The 26,459-nt window shown below is 38.6% G+C and overlaps 1 protein-coding gene across 1 annotated transcript in view; it reads left to right on the forward strand.

Annotated features, from left to right (window-relative positions):
* The first annotated feature begins 2,289 nt into the window (after window positions 1-2,289).
* Window positions 2,290-26,459, forward strand: part of LOC142139879 (multidrug and toxin extrusion protein 1-like) — a 47,279-nt gene continuing 23,109 nt past the window's right edge. Inside the window, exons 1-7 of the mRNA XM_075197739.1 lie at window positions 2,290-2,782; window positions 3,090-3,202; window positions 5,488-5,499; window positions 9,488-9,556; window positions 11,758-11,906; window positions 17,022-17,064; window positions 18,187-18,231. Of these exons, the coding sequence (XP_075053840.1) occupies window positions 2,290-2,782; window positions 3,090-3,202; window positions 5,488-5,499; window positions 9,488-9,556; window positions 11,758-11,906; window positions 17,022-17,064; window positions 18,187-18,231 (924 nt within the window). The remainder of the gene's footprint in view (window positions 2,783-3,089; window positions 3,203-5,487; window positions 5,500-9,487; window positions 9,557-11,757; window positions 11,907-17,021; window positions 17,065-18,186; window positions 18,232-26,459) is intronic.

Consider the following 26,459-nt stretch of genomic DNA (forward strand, 5'->3'; position numbering starts at 1 on the left):
ATGTTTACCTACTCTATATGTAATACATTTTTTTATATGAATTTTAAAATGAACAATTTGTAAACAGTCTATAATGTCCTTGTTACTGTATTAGGTCTCTGCTTGACTCTCTCATACTAACAGTCTATATATTTAAATAATTTATCTACCCATTATTATGTATTTAATCAGTTAAAATTATATGTTAAAGAAGACAACCACTTAAGTGTCGATTAATCATTTATAATGCATGATGAAGGTTTCGTATAACTCCCAATTAGGAAAATTAGGAAGTAGGGAAAATTAGGAAGAAGTACCATTTGTCCACTGGTTAGAAGTTAAAAACCATAATGTTTGGCCTGGTGTTAGAACACTAGAAGTGCCTGCCAATGGTGCTTATTGAAACTTTAAGCAGTAAAACAAAAAAATCAGCAATTCTCATTATTGTATTGACATCTTTTAATTGTATCTTTAATCTTGCATTTCTGTCTTTGTGTTCTTAAAAGTGTTTGTTTGTTTTTTTTAAATCTTAGGCTATTACAAATTTTTTGAGTTTTGCACCTGTCATTATAACAACCATGTTTGCTGGACACATTGGAAAATTAGCACTGGATTCAATCATGACTGCCGTTGTTGTGAGTATGTGTGTGTGTATGTATGTGTATATATATATATATATATATATATATATATATAATTATTCTTAAAATGTAGCCTATAAATTTTTTGCATGCAATAATTATCTGTTGATCTTTCTGCTTAGCCATATGTATCTGAACTAACTACCGAATGCATTTCCTTGGTTAAATACATAACTGATAAAAGCAGAACACATTTGGCTGATGATTATTTACATAGCTCTAAGTATTCACATGCATGGTTCACGGTCACACTTATTAACACATTTGATGCCCCAAAATCTGTCCTGTTAACAGCTTTAAAGGGCAGCAGTTGTATGGCTATGTATTATACAGTTATGCTTGACAAGGGATAATAGGGTACATGTACTTTGTGGTATGCAGTCGACAGCTAGACATTAATTTAGTCAACATGCGTGGATCAACAATTCAAATGTTGACAGTATTATTAGGTTAACAAAACCATATATTATAAGCAAACAGATATGGCGCTTATACTCTATATATTCTCCAGAGACATCATAAATAGTCCAGAAATATTGGTAAAGTTCCAAAAGAAAAGAGTTTTTCAAAAAAGATAAAAATAATGTCTTCAATGTTTATACATATCTCAGTATAAATGGATGTGTATCCAGATATTGATTCTCCACCGATGTTCATATATATAAACAAACAGAAAAAAATTGATTGAGTAATTTCACATATACTATATACTCTGCCACGATCAATAACCTCTTAACCCTCGTGTGGTATTGAAGATATTTAATTACCACCACATGTGACCACTGACTCCCGATTGAATAATACACTTACATAAAAGTGTTTCTGTGATTTCAATAGTGGGAGTAGATTATACTTGCTGCTCCTCAATCAGATCCACATCATTCTCTGAGTAATTGCTCAAAAGAAAAAATAAAGGTGCTCCAAATGGTGCATTATCTTAATAAAACAGATTTAATATAAGCACAACATAAAAACACATATAAAAAGTGAGGTCATGGTGAAGTCGCTGAAAATTCTGAAAACAGTTGGACTCTTACCCCATGTGGGATGGTCTTAAGCATGTAGGGAAACCTTTTGTCCCTCTCCAAAAGATCGGGTTGCCGGCTGGTTACCGCTGCATACTCCACAATAATCGGGTTATGATTCCTCTCCTTTCAGGTGATCTGCGTACTTCCTCCTCCTAGTCACCGCCTCTGCCAACGCGTTTCAATTTGAAAAAATCTTTATCAAGGCAGTATAGTGACATTCAAACACGGCAAGGTCTTAAAGCACTTGTATCCAATCAGGATCTTCCATATTAGCATACAGTTGCCATGGTTACCCGCCATCGCTCGGGTAAAGTTATTTAAAAGAATCCGGATATTCTCTAATGTGCTCATGTTGGAACATAACACATTTAAACCTAATTCACATAATGTACTAATAAAAAACATCAATAACACACACAGTTTGACTTAAAATATTCCTTACTTTCGTTAACAGTCTGTTCTATCTCTCATAGACTTTTCTCACAGGTCAATAGTATCTTCTCCTCCTTTCAATAAACCAATCAAATAATACTTTAATGTATATCTATAAATTAGATGAGTTTGGAATTTTTGTGGATCTTACAAAATTTGTGAGGAAGGTAACGTTGAAAAAGTTTTTCAAGAGAGATGATCAAAACAAGATGGTGGAAAAGGAGAGGAGTATCTTCAAACCTAAGTCAACCTTTTTTCCTACCCATTGTAAGGGTCATTGGGTGGAGACCTTTGAAAATTTGGTAAAAGAGGATCTAAGGAGAATCAAAAGAGATAAAAGAACGTTAAATTTAAGTAAGAAAGAACGGGAGGCATTAAAAAACTTAAAAGAAAATAAGAAGATAGTTATAAAGCCAGCAGATAAGGGGGGCAGTGTGGTTATCCAGGATGTAGACCAGTATCATCAGGAAGTTATGAGACAACTGGGCGATGAAAATACGTATGAAATCCTCAAAACAGATCCATCGATAAGAATAATGGAAAAACTTCAAACTTCGGTGGATCTGAATATGAGAAAGGGGGTAATATCGAAAGAGATCAAGGACTATTTAATTGTCCAGAACCCGTCCATCCCGGTCTTTTATATCCTCCCAAAAATCCATAAGGATCCGGTCTGTCCCCCTGGAAGACCTATTGTGGCAGGTACGGAGTCAATTACCTCAAACCTCCCAGTATATAGATCACCATCTTCAAACATTTATGAAATTCATTCCATCTTATTTAAAGGATACTATGGATCTCCTTAACAAACTTAAATCCATTACTTGGCAAGAGGGCTATACATTAGTTACTGCTGATGTGAGCTCTCTATATACGATCATCGATCATAACCAAGGGTTACAGGCAATTGAACATTGCTTAAATTTATCCAAAATGGAGGAGGGGCTAAAAGAATTTATTTTAGAAGGGATTTTATTCATTTTGAGTAACAATTATTTCTGGTATTCAGAGGATTTTTATTTGCAATTAAAAGGAACGGCCATGGGGACCAGATTCGCCCCCTGTTATGCTAACATGTTCATGAGGTGGTGGGAGGAACATCAGATCAGGATGAACCCCATGGTGGGGGCGAATCTGGTCTCATGGCATCGTTTTATAGATGATATCCTCTTTATCTGGAAAGGGGATGCATCTTCCTTAACAGAGTTTTGCGATTCAATTAATCACAATCCCTACAATATTCACCTAACCTTTGATATTAGTAAACATGAGATCCATTTCCTGGATTTGCATATATATATATAGAGGAAGGAAAATTGTATACCAAAAACTACAATAAGCCAATGGACTCAAATTCATTCATTCCGATAAATAGCAACCACTATGAGAAGTGGCTTGAAAACATCCCCATAGGACAGTTCCAAAGAATGAGACGGAATTGTACACAAGTAGAGAAATATAATCAACAAGCTTCAAATTTGAAAAATCAGTTTGTAGCTAAAGGATATGATAATCAAAAATTAGATTTGGTTATTGAAAAAGTACAGAATATGGAACGAGAGGAACTCCTTATTCCAAAACCGAATCGAGATACAAATGAAAAAAATATTCAAAGGGGGTCGAGTATACCATTCATTACCCAATTTAATCCCCATTATAAACAGGTTGAAAGAATAATAAAAAAACATTGGTCTACTTTAAGAAAGGATAGGGAATTGGAAGAGGCCATAAAAGAGTATCCTGGTTTTATATACAGGAAAGCTCCAACATTAAAAGATATTTTAGTTAAAAGTGCAATCTCTAAACCTCAAACAACATTGAATATGTCCAAAGGTTTTTTTAGATGCGGCTCTTGTATAGTATGCAGAAATGTGAAATCTGAGACCACCAAATGGACAGAAGTCCAATCTAATACCACTGGTGTAGTCTATAAGATTGAAGATTTTATCACATGCAACACAAACAACTGCATTTATTTGGTGGAGTGTGAATGCAAAAAACAATATATAGGTAGAACTAGCCGCAAATTAAGAGAACGTTGGGCAGAACACCTAAGGAATATCAGAAAAGGATATGAGTTGCATTCCCTATCACTTCACTGCAAAAATGAACATAAATGCAATGTTTCATCGATTAAATATTTCTGTGGTTTTAAAAAAGTTTGGGGAAATTGGAGAAAAAGAGAATCAAAAGGAGAGTTAGCAAAAATGGAAATGAAACTCATATATGCGATGGATACTTTAGAACCAAAGAGTCTGAATTCGGACTTTGAAATTAAATGTTTTTTGTGAGAAAATATAGAGTATAAAAAGTTAGGGTAGTATGGGTTACCATGTGGTTGGAATGGTGACATATATTTACCTCATAATGTATTTTCTCTTTTGTGGCATAAATTGGAAGACCATTTTTTTATATATAGTTTGTGCAAAAGTCAATATATGAAGTCTACCCATAAGTCATAGGAAGAGGCTTATACTTATTTGTGGGGATATATGAGAAATAATCTTCAATCCCTAGTGATAGAATGTGTACTATTATGACCATCATATGATAATTAGGATAGAAAAGAATAAGTTTTGAAGAATTTTCTAATATACATACAATATTTGATTCCAATGAGATAAACACCCCCTCTCACCTTTTTCCTCCCCCGCTGGATATACATTAAAGTATTATTTGATTGGTTTATTGAAAGGAGGAGAAGATACTATTGACCTGTGAATAAAGTCTATGAGAGATAGAACAGACTGTTAACGAAAGTAAGGAATATTTTAAGTCAAACTGTGTGTGTTATTGATGTTTTTTATTAGTACATTATGTGAATTAGGTTTAAATGTGTTATGTTGCAACATGAGCACATTAGAGAATATCCGGATTCTTTTAAATAACTTTACCCGAGCGATGGCGGGTAACCATGGCAACTGTATGCTAATATGGAAGATCCTGATTGGATACAAGTGCTTTAACACCCTGCCGTGTTTGAATGTCACTATACTGCCTTGATAAAGATTTTTTCAAATTGAAACGCGTTGGCAGAGGCGGTGAGTAGGAGGAGGAAGTACGCAGATCACCTGAAAGGAGAGGAATCATAACCCGATTATTGTGGAGTATGCAGCGGTAACCAGCCGGCAACCTGATCTTTTGGAGAGGGACAAAAGGTTTCCCTACATGCTTAAGACCATCCCACATGGGGTAAGAGTCCAACTGTTTTCAGAATTTTCAGCGACTTCACCATGACCTCACTTTTTATATGTGTTTTTATGTTGTGCTTATATTAAATCTGTTTTATTAAGATAATGCACCATTTGGAGCACCTTTATTTTTTCTTTTGAGCAATTACTCAGAGAATGATGTGGATCTGATTGAGGAGCAGCAAGTATAATCTACTCCCACTATTGAAATCACAGAAACACTTTTATGTAAGTGTATTATTCAATCGGGAGTCAGTGGTCACATGTGGTGGTAATTAAATATCTTTAATACCACACGAGGGTTAAGAGGTTATTGATCGTGGCAGAGTATATAGTGTATATATGAAATTACTCAATCAATTTTTTTCTGTTTGTTTATATATATGAACATCGGTGGAGAATCAATATCTGGATACACATCCATTTATACTGAGATATGTATAAACATTGAAGACATTATTTTTATCTTTTTTGAAAAACTCTTTTCTTTTGGAACTTTACCAATATTTCTGGACTATTTATGATGTCTCTGGAGAATATATAGAGTATAAGCGCCATATCTGTTTGCTTATAATATATGGTTTTGTTAATTTTATATACATAGATAGGTTGTATTTTAGCAAATAGAGGCAGCTAGTATACCAGTCAGCGCAGACAGGTCCACCCTTTGTAAGTATTATTAGGTTGACTATTGAATTGTTTTTACTCAATATATTTTGTTCCTGCACCAACACCATGAACTCTTTCATCTTTATTGCTGCTGATAGATTCTTGCATTGCTGTTGTTTGATACATAGTATGTGGTATTTTACTACTTTGTATTTTTAATATGCATTTTCTTTATTCAACATTGTTGTTGTCTGTCACCTGCAATAAAATATGTATATATTGTTTTACCGTCTTCTTCCTAGGGCACTGTATATATATAGTTCTCTTTATTGTATAATATAAATGTGAGCGAAATATTCTTTAGTAAACTTAATTTGGGAAAAGGGCGAAGAGGCAGGAGGAAAACACAGGAAATGTATAAAAAAAAACGATGAATGGACATCTTCGGTATCTTGTCTCAAAACCCTCACCTCTCTCTCATACATCTCCGATCTAATCATAATATACTCTCCCTTACGCCCTTATAGGTCTGCCTTCAACTTCACCTTACCTCCTTTCTGGTTAGCACCTCTTACTCTGTCTCCAAGACTTCTCCCATAAGGAAAAGAGGAGTATCAACGCCTCACTCATGGAACTCCCTACCCCTGCCAGATTCTCCCCAACCTTCACTATAGCTTAATTCACCTCCAAGTGATATTATTCCTTACTGCAGGATAATGTCTCAATCGCCAATCAAGTCCCATTACCTTCTATTGTCTAAGCATTTTTGTGTATATTTTAAGCTCTCGCTAGCAGGGCTCTATAAACTCCTTCTACTTGTTTGGTCTTTATGTATGATTTGTTTTAATATATGGGTTGTCATAACCACTTACTATTGCTGCAGAGTTTAGAATTAAAGAATGATGATAATGAGGTTTTTTGGAATCTGCATTATTTCTAGAGATGGTCACTGACCCCCGTGTTTTGGTTTTGGATTCGGTTTTGGATCTGGATTACCGTCGTGTTTTGGTTTTGGTTTTGGTTTTGCAAAACCGCCATTGCGTGTTTTGGTTTTGGTTTTGTTTGGTTTTGTTTTGCTATTTTTTGGGAAAATCCATGTTTTTGGGCCTAAATTAACCCAATTTAGTGCTCCAACTGTTTTAGAGACAAGTAATCTAATTGTTGAGGTAATAAATCATCCAAAAAAACAGTTTAATTCTTCGTTGGTAGGCCTATTCTACACACAAAACAGATTGTCTTCCTCTCCATCTATGCATATTGGCAATGCAGCCATCGTCTTTGAATGTATATTACACCCTACACTTATAGTTAAATATGTAAAGAAATGGAAAAAGCCAGTTTGGTTTCTGTCTCTCAAGGCCCCCCTCCACTTGTATAAAATAGCAAAAAATTCAGCCATTATAGACTGTACAATATTAATTGACATGGAGAAAGCCAGTTTGGTTTCTGTCTCTCTAGGCCCCCCTCCACTTGTATAAAATACTAAAAAATTCAGCCATTATAGACTGTACAATATTAATTGACATGGAGAAAGACAGTTTGGGGTCACTCTGTCTCTCTAGGCCCCCCTCCACTTGTATAAAATACTAATAAATTCAGCCGTTATATACTGTACAATATAAATTGAAATGGACAAAGGCAGTTTGGTATCTGTCTGCATCAGATCCTCTCTCCACTAGGAGTAAAATAGAAAACTATTCAGCCGTTATATAATCTAGAATATAAATAGAAATTGAGAAAGGCAATTTGGTATCTGTCTGCATCATAATCATCAACATCATCATTAGCGCCCTCGTCGCCTACACAAATCTCCCCCTCATCCTCTTCTAATTCCAAAGTGGCATCCTCAATTTGGGTATCACCGGCTACACTCGGGCTATTAAGGCACACATCAGCAGAATGCTCACGATTAGACATCCCACTGTTGGATGGACTCTCCACAGGGATTGTTATCATTTGTGAATCAGAGCAAATATTCTCCTGTAATGCCTCACTGTTATCTTGCAGCTCGGCTTTGACGCGTAACAGTAGTTGTGCACCAATTGTAGGCTGGGTAACTTTTTGGGATCTGCCACTAATAGCCAAAGGTGAAGGCCTCATTCTCTCTTTGCCACTGCGTGTGTAGAATGGCATGCTTGCAATTTTTTTTTTATCGTCACTTAACTTTTGCTCAGTTACACTTCTTTTTCGCTTCAATACAGTAAATTTTTTTTTGGTTTTTGTTTTTTGCACTAATTTGAAAACACTCTGTTGTTTGACATCGCCTTGGCCAGATGACGTACTGGGAACACTAACATCAGGACTGGTGACAGAACCTGGTTGCTCATTTAGATCATATGTGGACTGCTTTGAATCCATTCTGAGCGCAAACCACTGAGGAGTGCTAAAAATTATTGAGTAGATACTGCTGACAGATATGACTTTTGACAGCCAGAAATATTAATGCACAATTAGGGAGGACACCCCAAAAACACTGAGGAGTGCTACAAATTATTGAGTAGATACTGCTGACAGATATGACTTTTGACAGCCAGAAATATTAATGCACAATTATGGGGGACACCCCAAAAGCGCTGGGGAGTGCCAAATATGAAGAAAAAATAATAAACCTCTATCCTCCTCTCTGCACTAGCGATTTTGGTTAGAGCAATTGCAAGAACAATATGGTATTCTCTGTCCCTGCTCTAATTAGCCTATGACTACACCCTGCTCTCTCCCTCTGTCAAATGGCGATGGATTGCTGTGGAGGCGTGTATTTATAAAGTTGAAGTATCGCGAGAACCGAGTCCCGAGATCCGACGACGTCACAATGACGTTCGGCCTCGATTTGGATTCGGAATGGGCGGGAGAGTACCGAGCTGCTCAGCTCGGTACTCGGATACCCAAAGTTCGGGTGGGTTCGGTTCTCGGAGAACCGGACCCGCCCATCTCTAATTATTTCCCTGTCTTTGATTCTAGTCTTTTGCCTTTCTTCTTTTGTATTAGGATATGTCTTGTCCAGGCAGTGTCTACTTTTGTTATTATTTTCCATTTTTTTTCTCCTGGTACTGTCAAATTTTAGTTTGAACTGGCATAGGTCTGATGTTGCTCATTATAGTCCAAGTCCAGGAGGCATCTGGGTAACTGAGGGTAGTCCCGCGGAGGGGGGAACCCCTATAAACCCAAGAGCACGCTAAAAGCAGGGAATCTGTTCTCCGTTAACGGTTTCAATTAATGGTTCTTCTCCTCTTATTCCTGTCTCAGTTTTGTCTGAGAATTTGACTTCAGGTCGTGAACCCTGCCTAAATGAATATCTATCTTGGTATATGGCTGCTGACCTTGGCCTGTCTGAGTACTCTCTGAATCTGACTCCTTCACTGGTTAATATTTTATGTGTCTTGTTCTGTCCATAAGTCATAAACCCTCTATGTATAATCTCCCAGTTTACCCATCATGTCCATTTATCTTGCTCCCCACCCTGGGATACATTCTACCCCAGTTACTGATCAGTGATCCCCTGCTGATCATTACAATAATAATTTGGGATTAGAAAATTTTAAATGAGATAAAAGTGTATCTACACATAGGAAACACTTTGTGTCATACCCTAATTTGTTTCTCTCAATAGTATACATCAGTGATTGGAGCTACAGTGGGATATGGACTAAATGGAGCATGTGATACGCTCATCTCACAGGTAAATGATATATTTAGTAAAAATCTGTTAAATGTCCTTATAGTTCATGATCCGTTGGGGGCCTGTAGTCAGGTCTTTCTGAAATCAAACTTTATGTATTAATTTTAGAACACTCCCTTTTACTCCCCACAGTATCCACTATTCTTTTAAAAAAAAATAAGATTTCTCAAAAAAAGGGAACACATGTTGTAATTGGAGGGGAGAAAGTTTTTGGGGATTTTTTGTTTTTGTTTTGTTTTTAACAGAAAGGGTAATATATCAATGCTGTCCTAGCCGTTGTGGTAGTAATTTATACAGTAAAATCATTCAAAATTGAGAAGAATGAACAACTGGATCTAAATATTTAAAGATTAAAAAAACAACAAAACATGAAAGTATATTTGCATGTTTTAGTTACATGTGTATATAAACACACCTTCCCATATGAAATACACCTAGATGGAGCCAACGTCATCCCAACGAGCGAACTTAAATTACAGCTGCCATCTGTGAATGCCTATCTAAATGCATACTCTTCACCCCTGGAGTTCCACAATACAAAACCATGTGTTTGCATTTGATGGCATCTTGTAAGGCACCCCAGATCAGCCTATATCTGGCCAGCTTCCCTCCACAGTTGCTGCCATCTTGATACGCTTAAACATGCACATAGATCACAGAGTGGTGTCACAAAAGAAGAACAAACAGCGTTAGGACTGCACCTGCCTTTCTGTGTTTATAAATGACCTTTTGAAGGGATTTTTTGTAACATTTTTGGTGTGCACAAATGTGCTGTAACACATTGAGATTATTCAGATTCTGACTATCATTTTACTTCGTCTTGTTGCTTTGGTTTACAGCAGATACATGCACAACCTGTATAATTTCAGCAGTAACATAGCTTATTCAATAGTAAAAATTGTTATCAACCATTAAAACCAATGAACTAAGCATTCAATGCATTTAAGACCTGTAACCGTATGAAACTATAACTAAATAACACATATGCAGAGAGTTATATATTGTTATTTATGTGATATAAAAGTTAAACTGCATATGAGAAAAAGTTATTGTTTGAAATCAAAAATTAATAAAGCAACAGATTCAGTGCTGCGGAATGTGTGGCGTCTAATACATAACAAATATATATAATAATAATACATTCCAACATTTTCAATTTATTGTTCAAATTAACCATGCTGGTGTTACAGACAAGATGGGCATGAGAAGAAGACAATTCCCCAAATTTTATTATAAAATACAAATGATAATACTATTTGCCCTATCACAAGACCTTTGCTCAGGACAGATGGAGAAGCCAGACTAAACATTACAAGGTTACTCTGACAAGGTCAACAAATGACCTCCCCAAAGATGAATAGCCAGTGTTCATGATGTCCATGAGTCTCCTGGAAGACATATTCTATTCCCTCAGGCAAACGTGTGGTTAATATATGCCTGAGCTATAGGCAGATGGATTATAATATAATAATAGTTTAATATTTAAAGTTGCATCTAACATATGACAGAGAGTGTCACAATGAGGTGGAGTAGTGCCTAACACTTCTGCCTTACAGCACTGGGGTCATGAGTTCAATTCCCAACCATGGCCTTATCTGTGTGGAGTTTGTATGTTCACCTGTGTTTGTGTGGGTTTCTTCCGGGTGCTCCGGTTTTCTCCCACACTCCAAAAACATACTGGTAGGTTAATTGTCTGCTAACAAATTGACCCTTGTCTCTCTGTGTGTGTGTCTGTGTGTGTATGTTAGGGAATTTAGACTGTAAGACCCAATGGGGAAGGGACTGATGTGAATGAGTTCTCTGTACAGCGCTGCGGAATTAGTGGCGCTATATAAATAAATGGTGGTGGTGATGATGATGATGATGATGATGATGAATGATCAGAACAAATCAAATTTTGGTTTAAATAAAACTTTCCATCACAACCTCATATTGTGACGTTCCACCATCTCAAGAACTGGAAACTAGATTCATTATAATACAGTATATTATTTACATGCAAATCCATTTTTTATTTTTTTTTAAATATATAAAAAGAAAAATTGTTCAAGACTTTCATATGACCATTCACATCAGGGATACATAATAAAATCAAGCTACTCAGATAAGTGGTCACATTTATGATTATATTTGCATTACATTACACATAGAATGCTTTGCACAAAGCTGATAGAACTAACAGCTGTTTTTTTTCTTATTAGATTTATGGAGGAAAAAAACTAAAATTAATTGGATTAATTGTCCAGCGGGCCATACTTATCCTGACACTTGCATGCTTCCCTTGCTGGGCCTTTTATATCAACACTGAAAACATTCTGCTGCTTTGTGGACAAAACAAAGAAGTGGCAAGGTATTCTAAGTATTCTATTACACGTATACACTTATATATACTTTTTCTTTTTGCAAATTGTCTTTTCTAACTTTAATTTCTAAAGACCATTTTCTTAAACAATTTTAGAACTTTTGGATCAGAACAATATTTTGTATAAGTAAAAACATGAATTTGTTTATTTTTGTGGGACTGGGGTCAGTTGCTTTTTTGGAACATATTTGAATTTCTTTTTAGTGAATATTGACAGAGAAAATGGCAAAAATAGTATTAATTCACACACTTCACCATCACTGAACCGTTGCATCTCTTCACATAGTGGGGCTCCTGCCACTAAAATATAGTGGCAAAGTGTTTGCCTGACTTGTGCATGAGCGGCATTCATGTCCCTATCCTACCCACACATGAACCGGTTAGGCAATAACTGCACTGATTGCTTGCAGTTAATGCTGTCCAGCTTTGTCAGAGCACCAGGCAGAGGGCATGGATTCTCTGTGAACAGCTTATGCTACAAAGCTGAACAGTGATGAGGGCAGCAAGTATGGCATAGGGCACACATATCATTATTGAGAAGGGGAAAAAAACGTGCCACTCTGCCAGATTAGGACCGCAAGGGTTCTAAGCAAGATACTGGTTTAAGCCTCCAACCCATACATGATAAAATGCATTTCCTATGGCATTCCTGGGCACTTTTCTATTATACTTCTCCTTTTACCTTTTGGTGTTCAACTTTATGAAACACAGTGGTCGAAGTGGACCAATATAAGGCGGTAAGTCATACCGCCACTTCTTCCCACTTTCTTTGATTGTAGAGCACAGTAAGCCTCTGATAATTGAGACATTTTTCTGGATCCATTGCTTGTATGTGTCATTTATATTTGCTATTTGATATTCCTATCAATCTAGTTATATATTGCAATCTTACTATTTAAGCATTTAAATGCAGTGAAACTTTGGGTGTGTTCTGCTTACACTTAAGAGTGCATCTAGCGTATGCTGTGCAGTGGCTGTATTTATTGACAACTGTTTTAGCGTCGTAAAATGTACTTCTTTTTTTTTTAAAATATCCCCTACACAGGCTTTTCACCAAGCTCCATTGAGAGCTTGCCTAAACCAGGCATAGGATGTTTCCTCATCTCACATCACTGGCAAGAGGGATATTAGGAGGAGTGACAGCATTAGATAGGGAGTACACAAAGAAGACATGTAGGAGACATTAAGGAAAGGTAAAGTACCACAGGAAACATAAGGGAGAGGTAGAAGGACACAGGAGAGATGTGAGAACACAAGCCAGGTAGCCTTACATTATGTAAATTTTATAGTATTGTTGAAGTCGTATAATTGGATGAACGAAAGTATATTGGTTTAATATTGGTTTGCCGTGCGTATTGCGAAGCGTACGCCACGTGTTACGTGGCGTGGTGTGTTCGCACGGTAAAATACGCACGCACACACTCGCATTACAACAGTTAGTTATTTATATAATTTCATATTGGTTCTGTTACACTGTAATTCAGGAGCAGATAGTATTCGGTTTATTATTAGTCTATATATATATATATATATATATATATATATATATATATATATAGTGATTATATGTACATTGTAGTGTTATTAAAGGTTTAGGTAATAGGAAAGGTGTCATGCCTGATATCATATTGAAGCCCTAATCATCAGCAGACCCCCTGGAGAGAAGACCCCCACCTTTGAATTCCTTAGATTGAATCAACCTATTACCTGTCTGGCCTGGACCCACCCAACGTCTGGACCTATAGAAACAATCTACGTCATCTCTATTGTTCACAATGAAACACTGACTGTATATATATTAGCTGCATCTCACTGGGGCCTCAGTCAACTCGGACAATATTCTGTATAGAATATTGTGTCAATCGGGTCCAGTGGTTGCGCAGCGTGCGCAAGCGATTGCATTGGTATGTACTTATCTTTTGGTATTGGCTGTGCTGTACTTTATCATAATATAATAATGTATTGAAATTGTTGACTATTTACATCTGCTAAAATAAATCACTTTGTGCTTTGGACACACATTCAATTGATTGGGCAATGCTTATTTTAAAACGATATAATTACTTTAATAGTATATATTGTTAAAAAGTATCCAAAATCTCTAAAGCTTTTGGGTGTCTAGGTAGCCCCCATGAGCCTGACTCTTTCGTTAAAATTCCCGTTTTGACCACTGATGACATAGATCTATTTAATTATCATTATAGTCTTCCAGACAGCTAGCACTGAGCACACTCATGTCCTCTGCATAAGTATAAACATAGAACTGTTCCTCACCGCCCTCTGTGTCACTCATTGATAGAACAGAAATTAATTCTTTGCTCCAACTCAGATATCATTATATTCCCCAAAGAGAACTCTTCTCTCACCAACCCCAGGATGCTCTAGCCTTTGTGGAACTACAAGAGCCAGCATCACTGGCATGCTGGGGTTGTAGTTGGGCAATAGGTTGCATAATAATGGCTATTTAATCTGACTTCAAATTGCTCTCCCATCAAGTGGCAGGGTGGCTTCCCCTTCATGAGCAGAGCAGCTTGGAGTTGGACATACTTCACAAATGTTACAGCAATTGTCAAAGTCATGCAGGAGAGTTCCCCCAAAATTGGGACTGTCCCACCAGAATATAATTGGCAGCCTGTACTGTACTCGCCTATCTGTTCTTGTAGTTTTGACTACATGCTGCTGCTGGTGTCTTGAACTCAGTTGCTGTTTCGCCGAATTCTGGAATTCTGGGGCCTGGTTTGAAAAATGGATAGGTACTATTCACCTCCTGGAAAGCGGAGATATGAGTCAACATTCTGGGCCTCCCTCCACCCCAATAATAAATTAATAGCATTCACGTGTATTGCCCCCTCTGGCATCCTTATTGACAGTGACTGAATATGTGGCCCAGCACTGGGACCCAGAGGAGACACACCAGGAATCGTTTCTAGAGTATTAGCAGAAGAAACAGCCCTGTTATCTTAAAACACAGCTCGGCTTCCATGCTGCCAATGTTAGTTCACATGATCTATGTAATCTAAATCATGTTATATTATATGAAAACATGATCTAGCAATAAGGGATTAAAGCAGAGTGGGTGGGGCATGGCCAGTTGAATCCTTAGATGACCTAGAAGCCTAGGGTCCTGTGATGGCCACATACTGAAACCCATATTAGCCTCCTACCCCTCTAAGTATGGGGACTCAGTCTAAATGATTCCCCAGACTCGGAGGGGTAGGAAATAGGGGTGTGGAGACCCAGGGACCTTGTCTGAGGGACTTGGGATTATAGGGGCTGTCCAGGTCTAAATGGGCTGGCAGCCTCTTCAATCCAGCATGATACTTGAGTTGCAAGTAACACTGAAACAAATGCAGTATGTACATCTCCTTTCTCACTCCAGCACAGTTAATCACCCCTCATCTGCAAGAGCCTTACCCCTTGGGCTATAACACATGCTTTCTGTCCCTCCTGGGATTCTCATCTCACTCACTGCAATGTGCACAGACTCTGGTAGGTCTGACACTCTCACTAGTGTCTTCTTGCAGCGTCTTCATCCTTGGTGACCTATGAAGACCTTGGTGATCTCTCTTTACATGCTCTCCCCTCTTTAGACATGCAGGGACTGTGTCATTAAGGAAAGTAAAGCATAAAAAAAGGAGTAACTTTGCACCTTGGCAAAACCATGTTGCATTGACTGGGGAGGTAAATTTAAAATGTGGGGACAGATCTTTAGTTGGGGTAGGGCATGTCCTAGATCAACTTTATATTTCAGTGTAAAAATAAAGCTATGAAGTATTTGTGTGCTAGATGAAAAAACAGCCAGTATTTTCCTTACGTGCAAAATAATAAACTAATTTGCACCCCTTGCATTGTAACATGGTTTGTCCAGGAGCAAACTCCTTTTTTTGCTATACTCTCCTTAATGACTCAGGCCCCAGACTCTATATGGTAGTTCCTCAATGCTGCCACTATTAATTGGCTCCACGCTTATTTGGCAGCAAACCCCCTTTTTAATATTTTTTCCATAATCAGTGATTATGCAATGATGGTTGTTAAATGTGTTATAAGGGAATTTTCCTGTTAACATTTTCTTAGTCAAACTCCAGGGAACTCCTCTAGAGATTACAAATGTAAACGCACACAAGAATTTAATTATTTTGTGTGTGACAATTTGTATTAGTAAAATGACATAATATGCCTTTTCCATTTCATTGTTTATTATCTTTGAGGTGATTCAATGTGTTCAAAATTTATTTGCCTGACAAAATGCCAAGTAAATTTTGTAATGTGTTTTTGTGATTTATTTGGCTACTGAATGGAATTTTGTTGTCTTTTCATTAGTTTGTGTTCAAGCAATGTGGCGTTGTCCAAGTACAGCATTAGCTGTATCTAAATGTTTAACAGATCATTCATAACATTTGTAGAAAAATAACAATGTTACCGAACCAACTGAACAGTTGCTATTGGTTTGAGTGAAAATAGTTTTGTCTTAAAAATTCTTACAATTATGAATGTAACTTATTTAACCAAACTTTTGAATCCCCATTATGTATGTAAATATATAGAAAATTGTAAGTAAAAAGTATATTGAAAGACATTTTATAAAAATGTCAAATTTGTAAAAGAACAAAAACAAACATTAATCACAGTTAGGAGAACAGCTTAAGCTTCTTGCATAAATTAAGCAAGTCTTTGCCACAATATTAAGATAAATCGATTACACAAATGTACAAAACACACATGACATAATATGGTTACATAATAAGGATGTGTGAAATAGTAATTAATAATGCTACAAATGTTACCTACCTTAATGCTCCACAAAATTAACATGGATAACTGAGGTATGTACAGCTTCTATTTGCTTAGATATGATATCACTCCAAAGGGATCACTCCTTCTGATGGGACTACTTCCACCTAAAGGACAAAAAACTGTGATAAATCATTTATACATTAATGTATACTTTTCATGCAGTACATAATGGTTCAAGATAGCTCAGCATTTTTTAAACCTTTACATGTTTATTGGTGAATGTGAGAAAGTGCTTCTTCTAATAAATTGTATTTTATATTTCCATTTTATTCCTGAATATAGTACTTTATTCATTTTATATTTTAACAGAGAAGCTGAATTATGTGTATTGGCCATGATTCCAGCCCTTCCTGTAAGTATTTACTAGTCATTTACTATAACACATTTTAGAATCTGAGAGATTTATACACTGTATTTAATGGCCAACTCAACCTTAATAGTTATTTGTATCTAATATTCCTCTCCTCCCAACTAGCAGGGCCATAGTAATACATGCCAGGTAACACCATAGTTCACGAGATCTCATCCCTGCCATGAGAGAAGGGGAGGTCAACAGCGCTTAACATAGGTATTGACTGGACCAAGCCAGGGTAGTGTACAATCATAGCCTCTTTTATAAAATGACACTGTTTGAATGGGATCTGCTCCTGTTTTTCAATGCTGGACCAGAAGCATTGCAACACTTGTAGGGGTGAGATTTATGGAAATGCTGGGGAACCTGTTATGGGGAACACCCATGGTCCTGCTCATTGGGGGAAGGGAGACAAAACATTTAAATTATATGTTAGCTTGAGTTGCACAATAAACAATGGTAACTAAAAATACATTTTCACAAGACATAAAGACATCCATGTTACTCTATAACTGAGAGGAATTACAAACATTTTAAATTAGAACTAAACTTAAACAATAGTTATCAGTTGAGTGTGAACTGTGGTATCTTAATCTTTTTTGGAATGTAAAAACATCTCTGTTTACACCAACAATGATTAACTGTTTTGCATTTAGTACTTCATTAACAAACTGCTCTAATTTCATTTATAGGTGTGAGGGGGGGGGGGGGGGGTAAAACGACCTTTAAAAAGAAGCAATCGCTTGTCAGGAAAATCATTGCTACATAGGTCGCCAAGCACACAATGTTTTTCTTTGTTCTTTACTGGGCAGTAGAAGACATCAAGGCAATACGTAAAATAGTATGTTTAGTCAAAACAGCCAAGTTTTCTTTAATCACTGAGGCGCAAACATGTAATTTCTTTCTCTGCTTTAACATACCTTGCATTGTTTCTAAACTTTACTGCCCACAGTGCTACATTTTACTTTTCATTCCACAACTACTCAAAATGTTACCCTTGAATGCACCTCTTCCTTAAAACCAGCTGCACTAAATGTTGTTTATTGTAAATACCTCATTGTACATTGTGCCCTCTGGTGACAGTAACTTATACCTAATCCTAATATGTTTTTGTTTTTTCAGGCATTTTTCTTTTTCGAACTTCAACTACGCTATTTACAAAACCAGGTACATTTTCTTCCCAATACAATCTGTATATGATTTTTTAGTCTGCTTAGTCTGTATATTTTTGTCCTTGCTGCAGTGTACCCACCGATGGCTGCTTATTTCTATTGGCGCCATTATTTTCCATTTGTGTGCTAGAACACGGCGGTTAATTACTTGTATTGACATTGAGCACTGAATCCTAGGCATATTTTCCAGAAATATGGTAAAAGCAGTGGACCACCACTGTATTGTGGAAAAAAATAACCTCTTTTAGTAAAATACAATGTCAACGTGGTTATAGCGCTTTGTAATGCAGCTGATAACCCTATTTCATAAGCTGCAGTGCCCAGCGGTGATGTCTATTGTTAGGATATTGTCACGGTTACAAACAGGAGTACAGCTAGGAGTCACGAATATGGTGAAAACACTCTGTTTATTTGCAGAAAAGTATAAATAGCAGGTAATCGAGAGCAGTAGTAAATACCAGGTGCAAGCTGATGCAGGAAATAATACCAATGTTCAGAAACCAGCAGGTAAACAGCTAATGCAGGGAAGCAGGAGGTATGAACAGATTCCAAGCAGGCATGAACCAGAGGAGCAAGGCAGGAGGAGTAATCCACAGGCTGCAACAAGGATATGACATCACAGGATGGGACAACAATAACCAGCAATGTGTGCTGGGAGTGACAGGTATATAAAGGGAAAACCACACCCAGGTGCATGGGATAATTGGTGAACATGAAGGTTAACCCCTAATGCACACAATAAGGCACAATAGCAGCACCTCTGGTGAATGGAGGTACTGCCAATACAAATACAATGATAAGGACAAAAAGGCAGGAGCTGCCATGCAAAGCAGCATGTAATGCATAAGCTGTAGACAGATTGTGACAGATATGACATCTTTTAGGGATTATTTTATGCACAGAGATGGCTTACAGAATCAAGAGCCTTAATTAAGATTTGCTATGAATTACATCTGATGAAGACTGAGGACCAGGGTATGAATTGACTATACCGAAATACTTTTATTAAAAGAGGTATCAGGGCCATGCCATGGCAGAAGAGCTACCAGACGCATCTCTCTAGAGCTCTGAACTCTGTCAGATATAATCTGCTCTAATACTCATTGGATCTCACACCTTTAGGTGCATAAAGTGTTAACTTGGTGCCCACATGTTTTGGGGACCTGCCAAAGATGAAAAAAAGCACTGAAAAATAGCTAAATCAATATATGTTCATCTAAAGGCCCCCTTTCATGGGCAACCTTGGCTTCCGGGTATATCTTGTACCACAAAGAACTGTAAGGAGTGACCTGTAGGAGCCAGGGGCTATTTGGTGCATTATTTTCTGGCCCCCGTGAATCATTCACAGCTGGATATCTAATAGTAAGGCCCCTAAATCTAGGACCAATCTTTCTCTAACACTACTCTGGCCTTGAACTCTGGCCAGAATCATTTGCAATCAACTCTAGGACCCTTTAATCCATACTATGCGAATATAAGCAGCAGCTCTGTCCTAGATGAAATTGGCTGTTCAAGAGGCCTCTCAGGTTCTTAAATCACTTGACTGCTTTATATTAATAGGCCATCAAAGAAGTACTAGCTTCACATAAAGCTGTGGCGGCAACTTACATGTCATAATTGTGAACAGTACTGCTCCTGGCAGAGACAGAAATCTATTCAGCAAGTTCGAGCACACTCACCTACTGACCGACAGATTCTCTACCCTGTTTATTTATTATGTTGCCAGTGAGTGCTCTCCTAAGCCACTTTCACTGACAGTTGCAAACTCCGGCTACTGTATTGAATTAACTGGTTTCTACTGTGTTACTAAAGGGAGCCAATACACCTATATGAGCAGTTCAGCACACAACAGTCCCATACTTCAGCCTCAGTAATTAGAGAGGCATTTACCAAGACAAACTTCAAGCCAGATTCATAGCAACCAAGAGACACAGCCATGAGTACTTAAAGTAACAATAATGGTAATAATTTCTAATCTGTTATTAGCAATAGCAGAACAAAATATTGGAGAGATCTGTTCTTTTCAACAGATCCATAAGGGACCATCAATGCAATTCGATGATCACAATTACCTAAATATTAGGAATTCATAGGAACCCTTAGCCGTGCACCATTACCCTGCAATTTTCTGACAGCTGCCTTCCTTGCACCCTCACCCTATCTGACATCTTCTCTCCCAGACAGGTTAGCCTGAACCTTTTGATTCTAATACTTCAACTTTAAATATGGATCACTATGTCGCAGAGACATAAAAAAATGAGCACTACAGTCACAGCCAGGGGCGCCGAGAGGAATGGGACGGGTACAAATTGCCCGGTCCTGCCTGGGGGACCCAGGGCCCCACGCTATAATTTAATAAAAAAATAAAAAAATTCAAAAGTACTTTCTTCTGGGAGTGGATGGTAGAGACTCTTTTTAGGGAGCTTACCATGGACGACTGCGCTTGTTGTATGTGTCTTGAAGTTTGTTGCTGCCGTTACGGGTATTGCGGGCATTCCAGTTCCCGGGCTTGTTGGTTTTTTCGTTGTTTCTGCCGTGGCGCAACCTAGGATAGGGATAGAAGAGGGGTATGGGAATGTGGAAGAGTGGGAGGGTGGGAGATATAATACACATGGAACCCAAACAGTACAGACACCACAATAATATACAACGCATTAGAGCTATAAACTAAGCAAAAGAGCTATAGACGCCAGGAAGACGGCAAAACAGGCTATAAACACCTGCTAAATCCCATAGCACTACAGTATATTGTCTGTTCCGTGTGTATTGTTTCTCCCACCCTCCCACTCTTCCACCTTCCCATACCCCTCTTCTATCCCTTTCCTAGGTTGCGCCACGGCAGAAACAACGAAAAAAGTACTTTCTTCAGCTGCCAGGGTGCGCACCCGCAAAGGGGAGGGTGCGGGGCTGTCCGTGAACAGTGTGGGAGGTATGAACAATAATGATGTAAGGACCCTGTGAGGAGAAGTGCCACACAGGCGACAAACTCCTAGTACTTCAGGAACTTACCACAATTCGCGTGGATGACCGTGCACTGTCTCCGCCCCTGTTCCAAAGGAGATCCCTATGCCAACTCGCTGGTATTGCCCCTGGGGGAAGAAAACAGAGAATTAAATCTGGGCCTTATCAGGAGTGGAATGTCCGAGACCATGGCAAGACAGAGGCACTCAAGTCAATCTCGCATGCTGCCACTTCGTTTTACTCTTGCCCAGGGCGCGGGACTACGAGTACTTGAGACCAGGAACAGTCCCGCCTCAAGTACCCCACTCACCTCTCGGTGAGGGCTTAACCAAAAGAAGGAATACAGTGTTATACTCACCGGGCACTCCAACTTTCGGTCCCTGTTCTCCTGCTCCTCTCCGTCACCTGTGGGCGACAGGCACAACACAGCCTCCCTCTACTCTACCAGTGAGGCTAGTATGTACACCCACACAACTGCACTAACTTACAACAGGCGACCCGACCCTAAAAACTAACTATTGGCCAGGAACGCAACTTGACTGGGTGTAGTGTACTGCCTAAACCTCCTCCCTCTACTTTACGGGTAACACCAGCCGGTGTTCACGGCCTACTTCGGAGGGCTGTTCCGAAAACCCTCACCCAGGTTGTACCGAGAAGACTGTCTTCTCACTATGGGTTCACTCACGGAATCCTAAGGACTAGTCGCACGTGGCACGAAAGAGACTCACTGGAGCAGCGCACCACCAGAGTGCCGACTTCCGCACAGAACCACCAGATGTCACTACCGGAACTCAAAACGACTGTCTTCACTCAAGCGGAACACCTGTCCCAGTCCGGAACCGCCAGAGAACCTGCCGGAACTGAGGACTGGAACACCCAAATAGAACCACGGGACGCCCCTGGAACTCAAATGGGCTGTACTGCACTGCAAGTTAGATACTCAATCACCGCCTCTGGAAACCAGCGTAACCTCAGGGACCTACGGGACGGGAAGACTACCGTGTGTTCTTCCCTGGCTATGTGTATGCTCTTAACTACACCTTGTCCCCACAGTCACAGATTATTGCAGGAAAACAGTAAGGAACAAGAGCCTACCTTCAATGGGGGTCTGACGTCTTGAACCTGTTTCCCTGGTCTTCGGGGATCTTCTCCAGACCTCTACCCCACTGCCGCCACTTCCAGGCTCAGCCGCAGTCTTCTTGGCTTGATCTCGGCGATGTTCAGGCAGCAGAGGCGCTCTTAGCCCTGACAAAGTTCTTGCCAGATATGGTGCTTCTGCATTCTTTCCCAGAATTTCTAGAATTACAAGATTGCTTTCAGTTCCCAACTATTTTTTCAATACCTGCAACTTAAATATCTACACTGCTCTCTGTTCACAGCATGTACACCAATCTAACACTCTAAAGTTCTATTTTCTACTTTTTAAGATTTATTGTTATCCCAAGGTCAGACTTCGAAGGACCCACACAAATCCAAGTGGGAGCAGCAGGGTGGCAAAGTGGTTAGCACTTCTGCCTCACAGCACTGGGGTCATGAGTTCAATTCCCAACCATGGCCTTAATTGTGTGGAGTTTGTATGTTCTCCCGGTGTTTGCGTGGGTTTCCTCAGGGTGCTCCAGTTCCACTCCCTACCCTATGGTGCAGGGACTGATGTGAATGAGTTCTCTGTACAGCGCTGCGGAATTAGTGGCGCTATATAAATAAATGATGATGATGAGCAGGACATAGGAGAGATCTTGGACCCTGATAAATGGGTTCAAATTAGGGAGAGAACAGCCAAGAGCTCCATTTGCAAAGAAATGATGTACAAACTCCTGTATAGGCTGTACTAGGTCCCCACTCATCTACTATTTCTGTCCATGTCCAGATGCTGCTAGAAGGAATACAGAATTGCCCCAAGAAAGTGAAGTACTGGCAACAGATTCATAACCTCATTTGTGCTATTACAAGCATTCATCCCCCCTCCTGCACATTTTATACTCTTCTTCTGAGCTCTACCCCATATGCACCTAAGGATACTGAGAAGGTCATTAGGCACATATTAAGCATGGCTAAGTGTCTGGTGGCAGCCACTTCAAAAAATACTGATCTTTCCCATTCATAGCAATCATTAATAGAAATCTGGTAGATATATTGTCTGGAACACATTACAAGTATATTACATGAGTGTCCTAACAAGTTCTGTAATACAACATGGACTGAATACCATTAGGTCTCACACCCATTTGTATCAACTGAATGTCATTAGCAACATTAGTATATAATAAATTACATTGTATTATACTTGCCATGCATTTCCCTTCTACACACCCTATTTTTATTTTCCACATATCACCCCCCTTCATTTATGTTTCTGTGATAAATCAATAACATGTTTTTTTTTCAAAACATTTTTTCAAAACATTTATGTTGTAAACTCTTGTGAGGAAACCACCCTTAGCTGAGATGGTGGTTACCCTCAGTGGGATTCAACTCACTCGGGCCAGAATATATAAAAAAGAAGGTTTTATTACGACTGCACAACACCATAAGATGTTAACAAGATACAGGGTAAATGGTAATCTGATTGGTTGCTATAAGCAACATCTCCACTTTTTGAAGCCTGCAGTTTAGTAAATATACCCTTCAGTCTCTTTCAGAATTGTATCCTCCCGCAGTATTACCACTACCGTTTAGCTAGACAGTTACCATGTTGCCCAGCGTGGGATATTGGCTCACGCAGACCTTGTCCTGGTAGGGTTTCTTCCAGCGGCATTGCAATGCCTGCCCAGAGTCCTTTTTGCTGATGTCTTGTACACCAGGATCCTCCAAGCTAGCATAGCTTTCTTTATATTCTTGACTGTATACACAAGGGAGTAGGGTCAAATGTCTCAATCCTCCCCCTTTCAGCAGGGGTCTATCAGTGGACACTTTAACTGTTAGACATACCGCCTGATACCTTGATTATACAATGGAATGGTTTGATTTCAGGGACATAGGTTGCAAACTTAAGGCAAGCACATCCAAGGTAGTATTTTTGGAAATACTACCTGTGCCACGCACTAGTCCAGAGAGCCAGCGGGGGATTAGGGAGGTTAATGCGTGGCTAAAAGATTGATGTAGGAAGGAGGGTTTTGGATTCTTAGAGCACTGGGCTGATTTCTCGGTCAGTTGCCGTCTTTTTTGTCGAGATGAATTGCACCTGAATGAGGAAGGGGGGCTGCTGTGCTAGGGGAGAGGATGGTTTGAAGGTTGGAGGAGATTTTAAACTAGGCTTCGGGGAGAGGGTCAAGTAAGTATTTATGGGACAGACATTGAGAGTAGTAAGGAGGAATTAAACAAGAGTCAAGGGGGTTGAGAATGGGGAAAGGGAAGCATAGCCGATAAGGAGAGGCCCTTTTTAGAGCAAAAACAAATACCTAAGGGATGCAATAGACTTAAGTGTATGCTTGCAAATGTAAGAAGCCTGACAGGTAAAATGTGTTAGTTAGAACAAGTAGCAATGAATGAGCAGGATGATATTATAGGTATTACAAAGACCTGGTGGGATGATACACATGACTGGGCAGTCAACTTGGAAGGCTATACTCTCATCAGGAAGGATAGGGTAAATAAAAGGGGAGGAGGAGTATGTCTTTATATTAAGCCAGAGTTAAAACCAAGTATTCAGGAAGTTATTTACGACAATATTGATGATAATATAGAGGCATTGTGGGTGGAAATATCCAGTGTAGTAAAAAGTTCAGAGAAGTTTCTGATAGGGCTATGCTATAAACCGCCAGATATTAGTACAATTGAGGAAGCCCAACTTCTACAGCAAATTGAAAAGGCTACACAACTTGGTCAAGTTTTAATTATGGGGGATTTTAATTATCCGGACATTGATTGGAGTACTGAGACCTGCGGTACAGCTAGGGGAAATAAGTTTCTGAGCAAGCTAAAAGACCATTACATGTCCCAATTAGTAGAGGAACCAACTAGGAACCGGACTATGCTGGATCTAGTAATAACAAATATGTAGGCGTAATATCAAATATTCAAGTAAGGGAACACTTGGGAAACAGTGATCAAAATATGGTTTCATTTGAAATTAGTTTCCAGAACCAACAGTATGAAGGACCAACTAGGACTTTAAACTTTAGAACAGCAAATTTTAATATGCTAAAGGAGTCTATAAAGTGCATAGACTGGGACAACGTTTTTGAAGGAAAAAATACAGAAGAAAAGTTGGCTATCTTTAAAATGTTGTTGGAAACATACATGTATAAGTTCATTCCTATGGGAAATAAATGTAAAAGAATTAAGTCTAAACCAATGTGGCTAAATAAAAAGGTAAGGGAAGAAATGCAAAGCAAGAAGCGTGCATTTAAATTGTTCAAGTCTGAAGGGTCTAAAGAGTCCTTCTGTAGGTACAAGGCATATAAAACATGCAAAAAGAAATTAGATTGGCTAAATTAGAAAATGAAAAACAAGTTGCAAAAGAAAGTAAGTCAAACCCCAAAAAGTGTTTTAAGTATATAAATGACAAAAGGATTAAAAAAGACAATATAGGAACTTTAAATAGTAAAATGGGTAAATTCATAAATGCTACTAAGGAAAAAGCAGAGGTGTTAAACATTTTCTTTTCTTCAGTATTTACTAGAGAGGAACAAATGGTAGGAATAGTACATAAAAACGGAAATTAAACCGTATCATTAATTAATACTTGGCTGACAAAGGAAGAAGTCCAAAGGCAACTGAAGAATTTTAAGATAAATAAAGCTCTTGGTCCAGATGACATACACCCAATGGTTCTTATGGAGCTAAACTCAGAAATAGCTAGACTGCTATTCTTAATTTTCATAGATTCAATCTCCTCAGGCTCAGTACCAAGGGATTGGCGAATGGCATATATGGTGCCGTTTTTTAAAAAGGGGACGAGATCACAACCAGGGCACGGTAGACCTGTAAGCTTGACATCAATAGTGGGGAAACTACTGAAAGCATAGGCAAACCGAGAGGTGGGGGGGAGGGGGGTTCCTAGTACCTGGAAACCCACTCTCCCAGTCTGGGGCACTGAATGCTTGAGGTGGCTGGACCCTAGTCCCTGATCATGAGACTATTAATTTAATGCTGGGGTGGTTTGGGTGCTATTAACTGAATGTGTGGCTGAGTTTGGGGAGAAGAAGAGCTATTTCTTAAAAGTAAATGCTAATTATTTAATGTTTGGGAGGAAATAGGTTTATTTATTAAATGTAAATACTATTAATTTAAAGTTATGGTTGTTTGGGGGGAAATGGATCT

Source organism: Mixophyes fleayi, chromosome 2, assembly GCF_038048845.1.
Source record: "Mixophyes fleayi isolate aMixFle1 chromosome 2, aMixFle1.hap1, whole genome shotgun sequence".
Taxonomy (NCBI): domain Eukaryota; kingdom Metazoa; phylum Chordata; class Amphibia; order Anura; family Limnodynastidae; genus Mixophyes; species Mixophyes fleayi.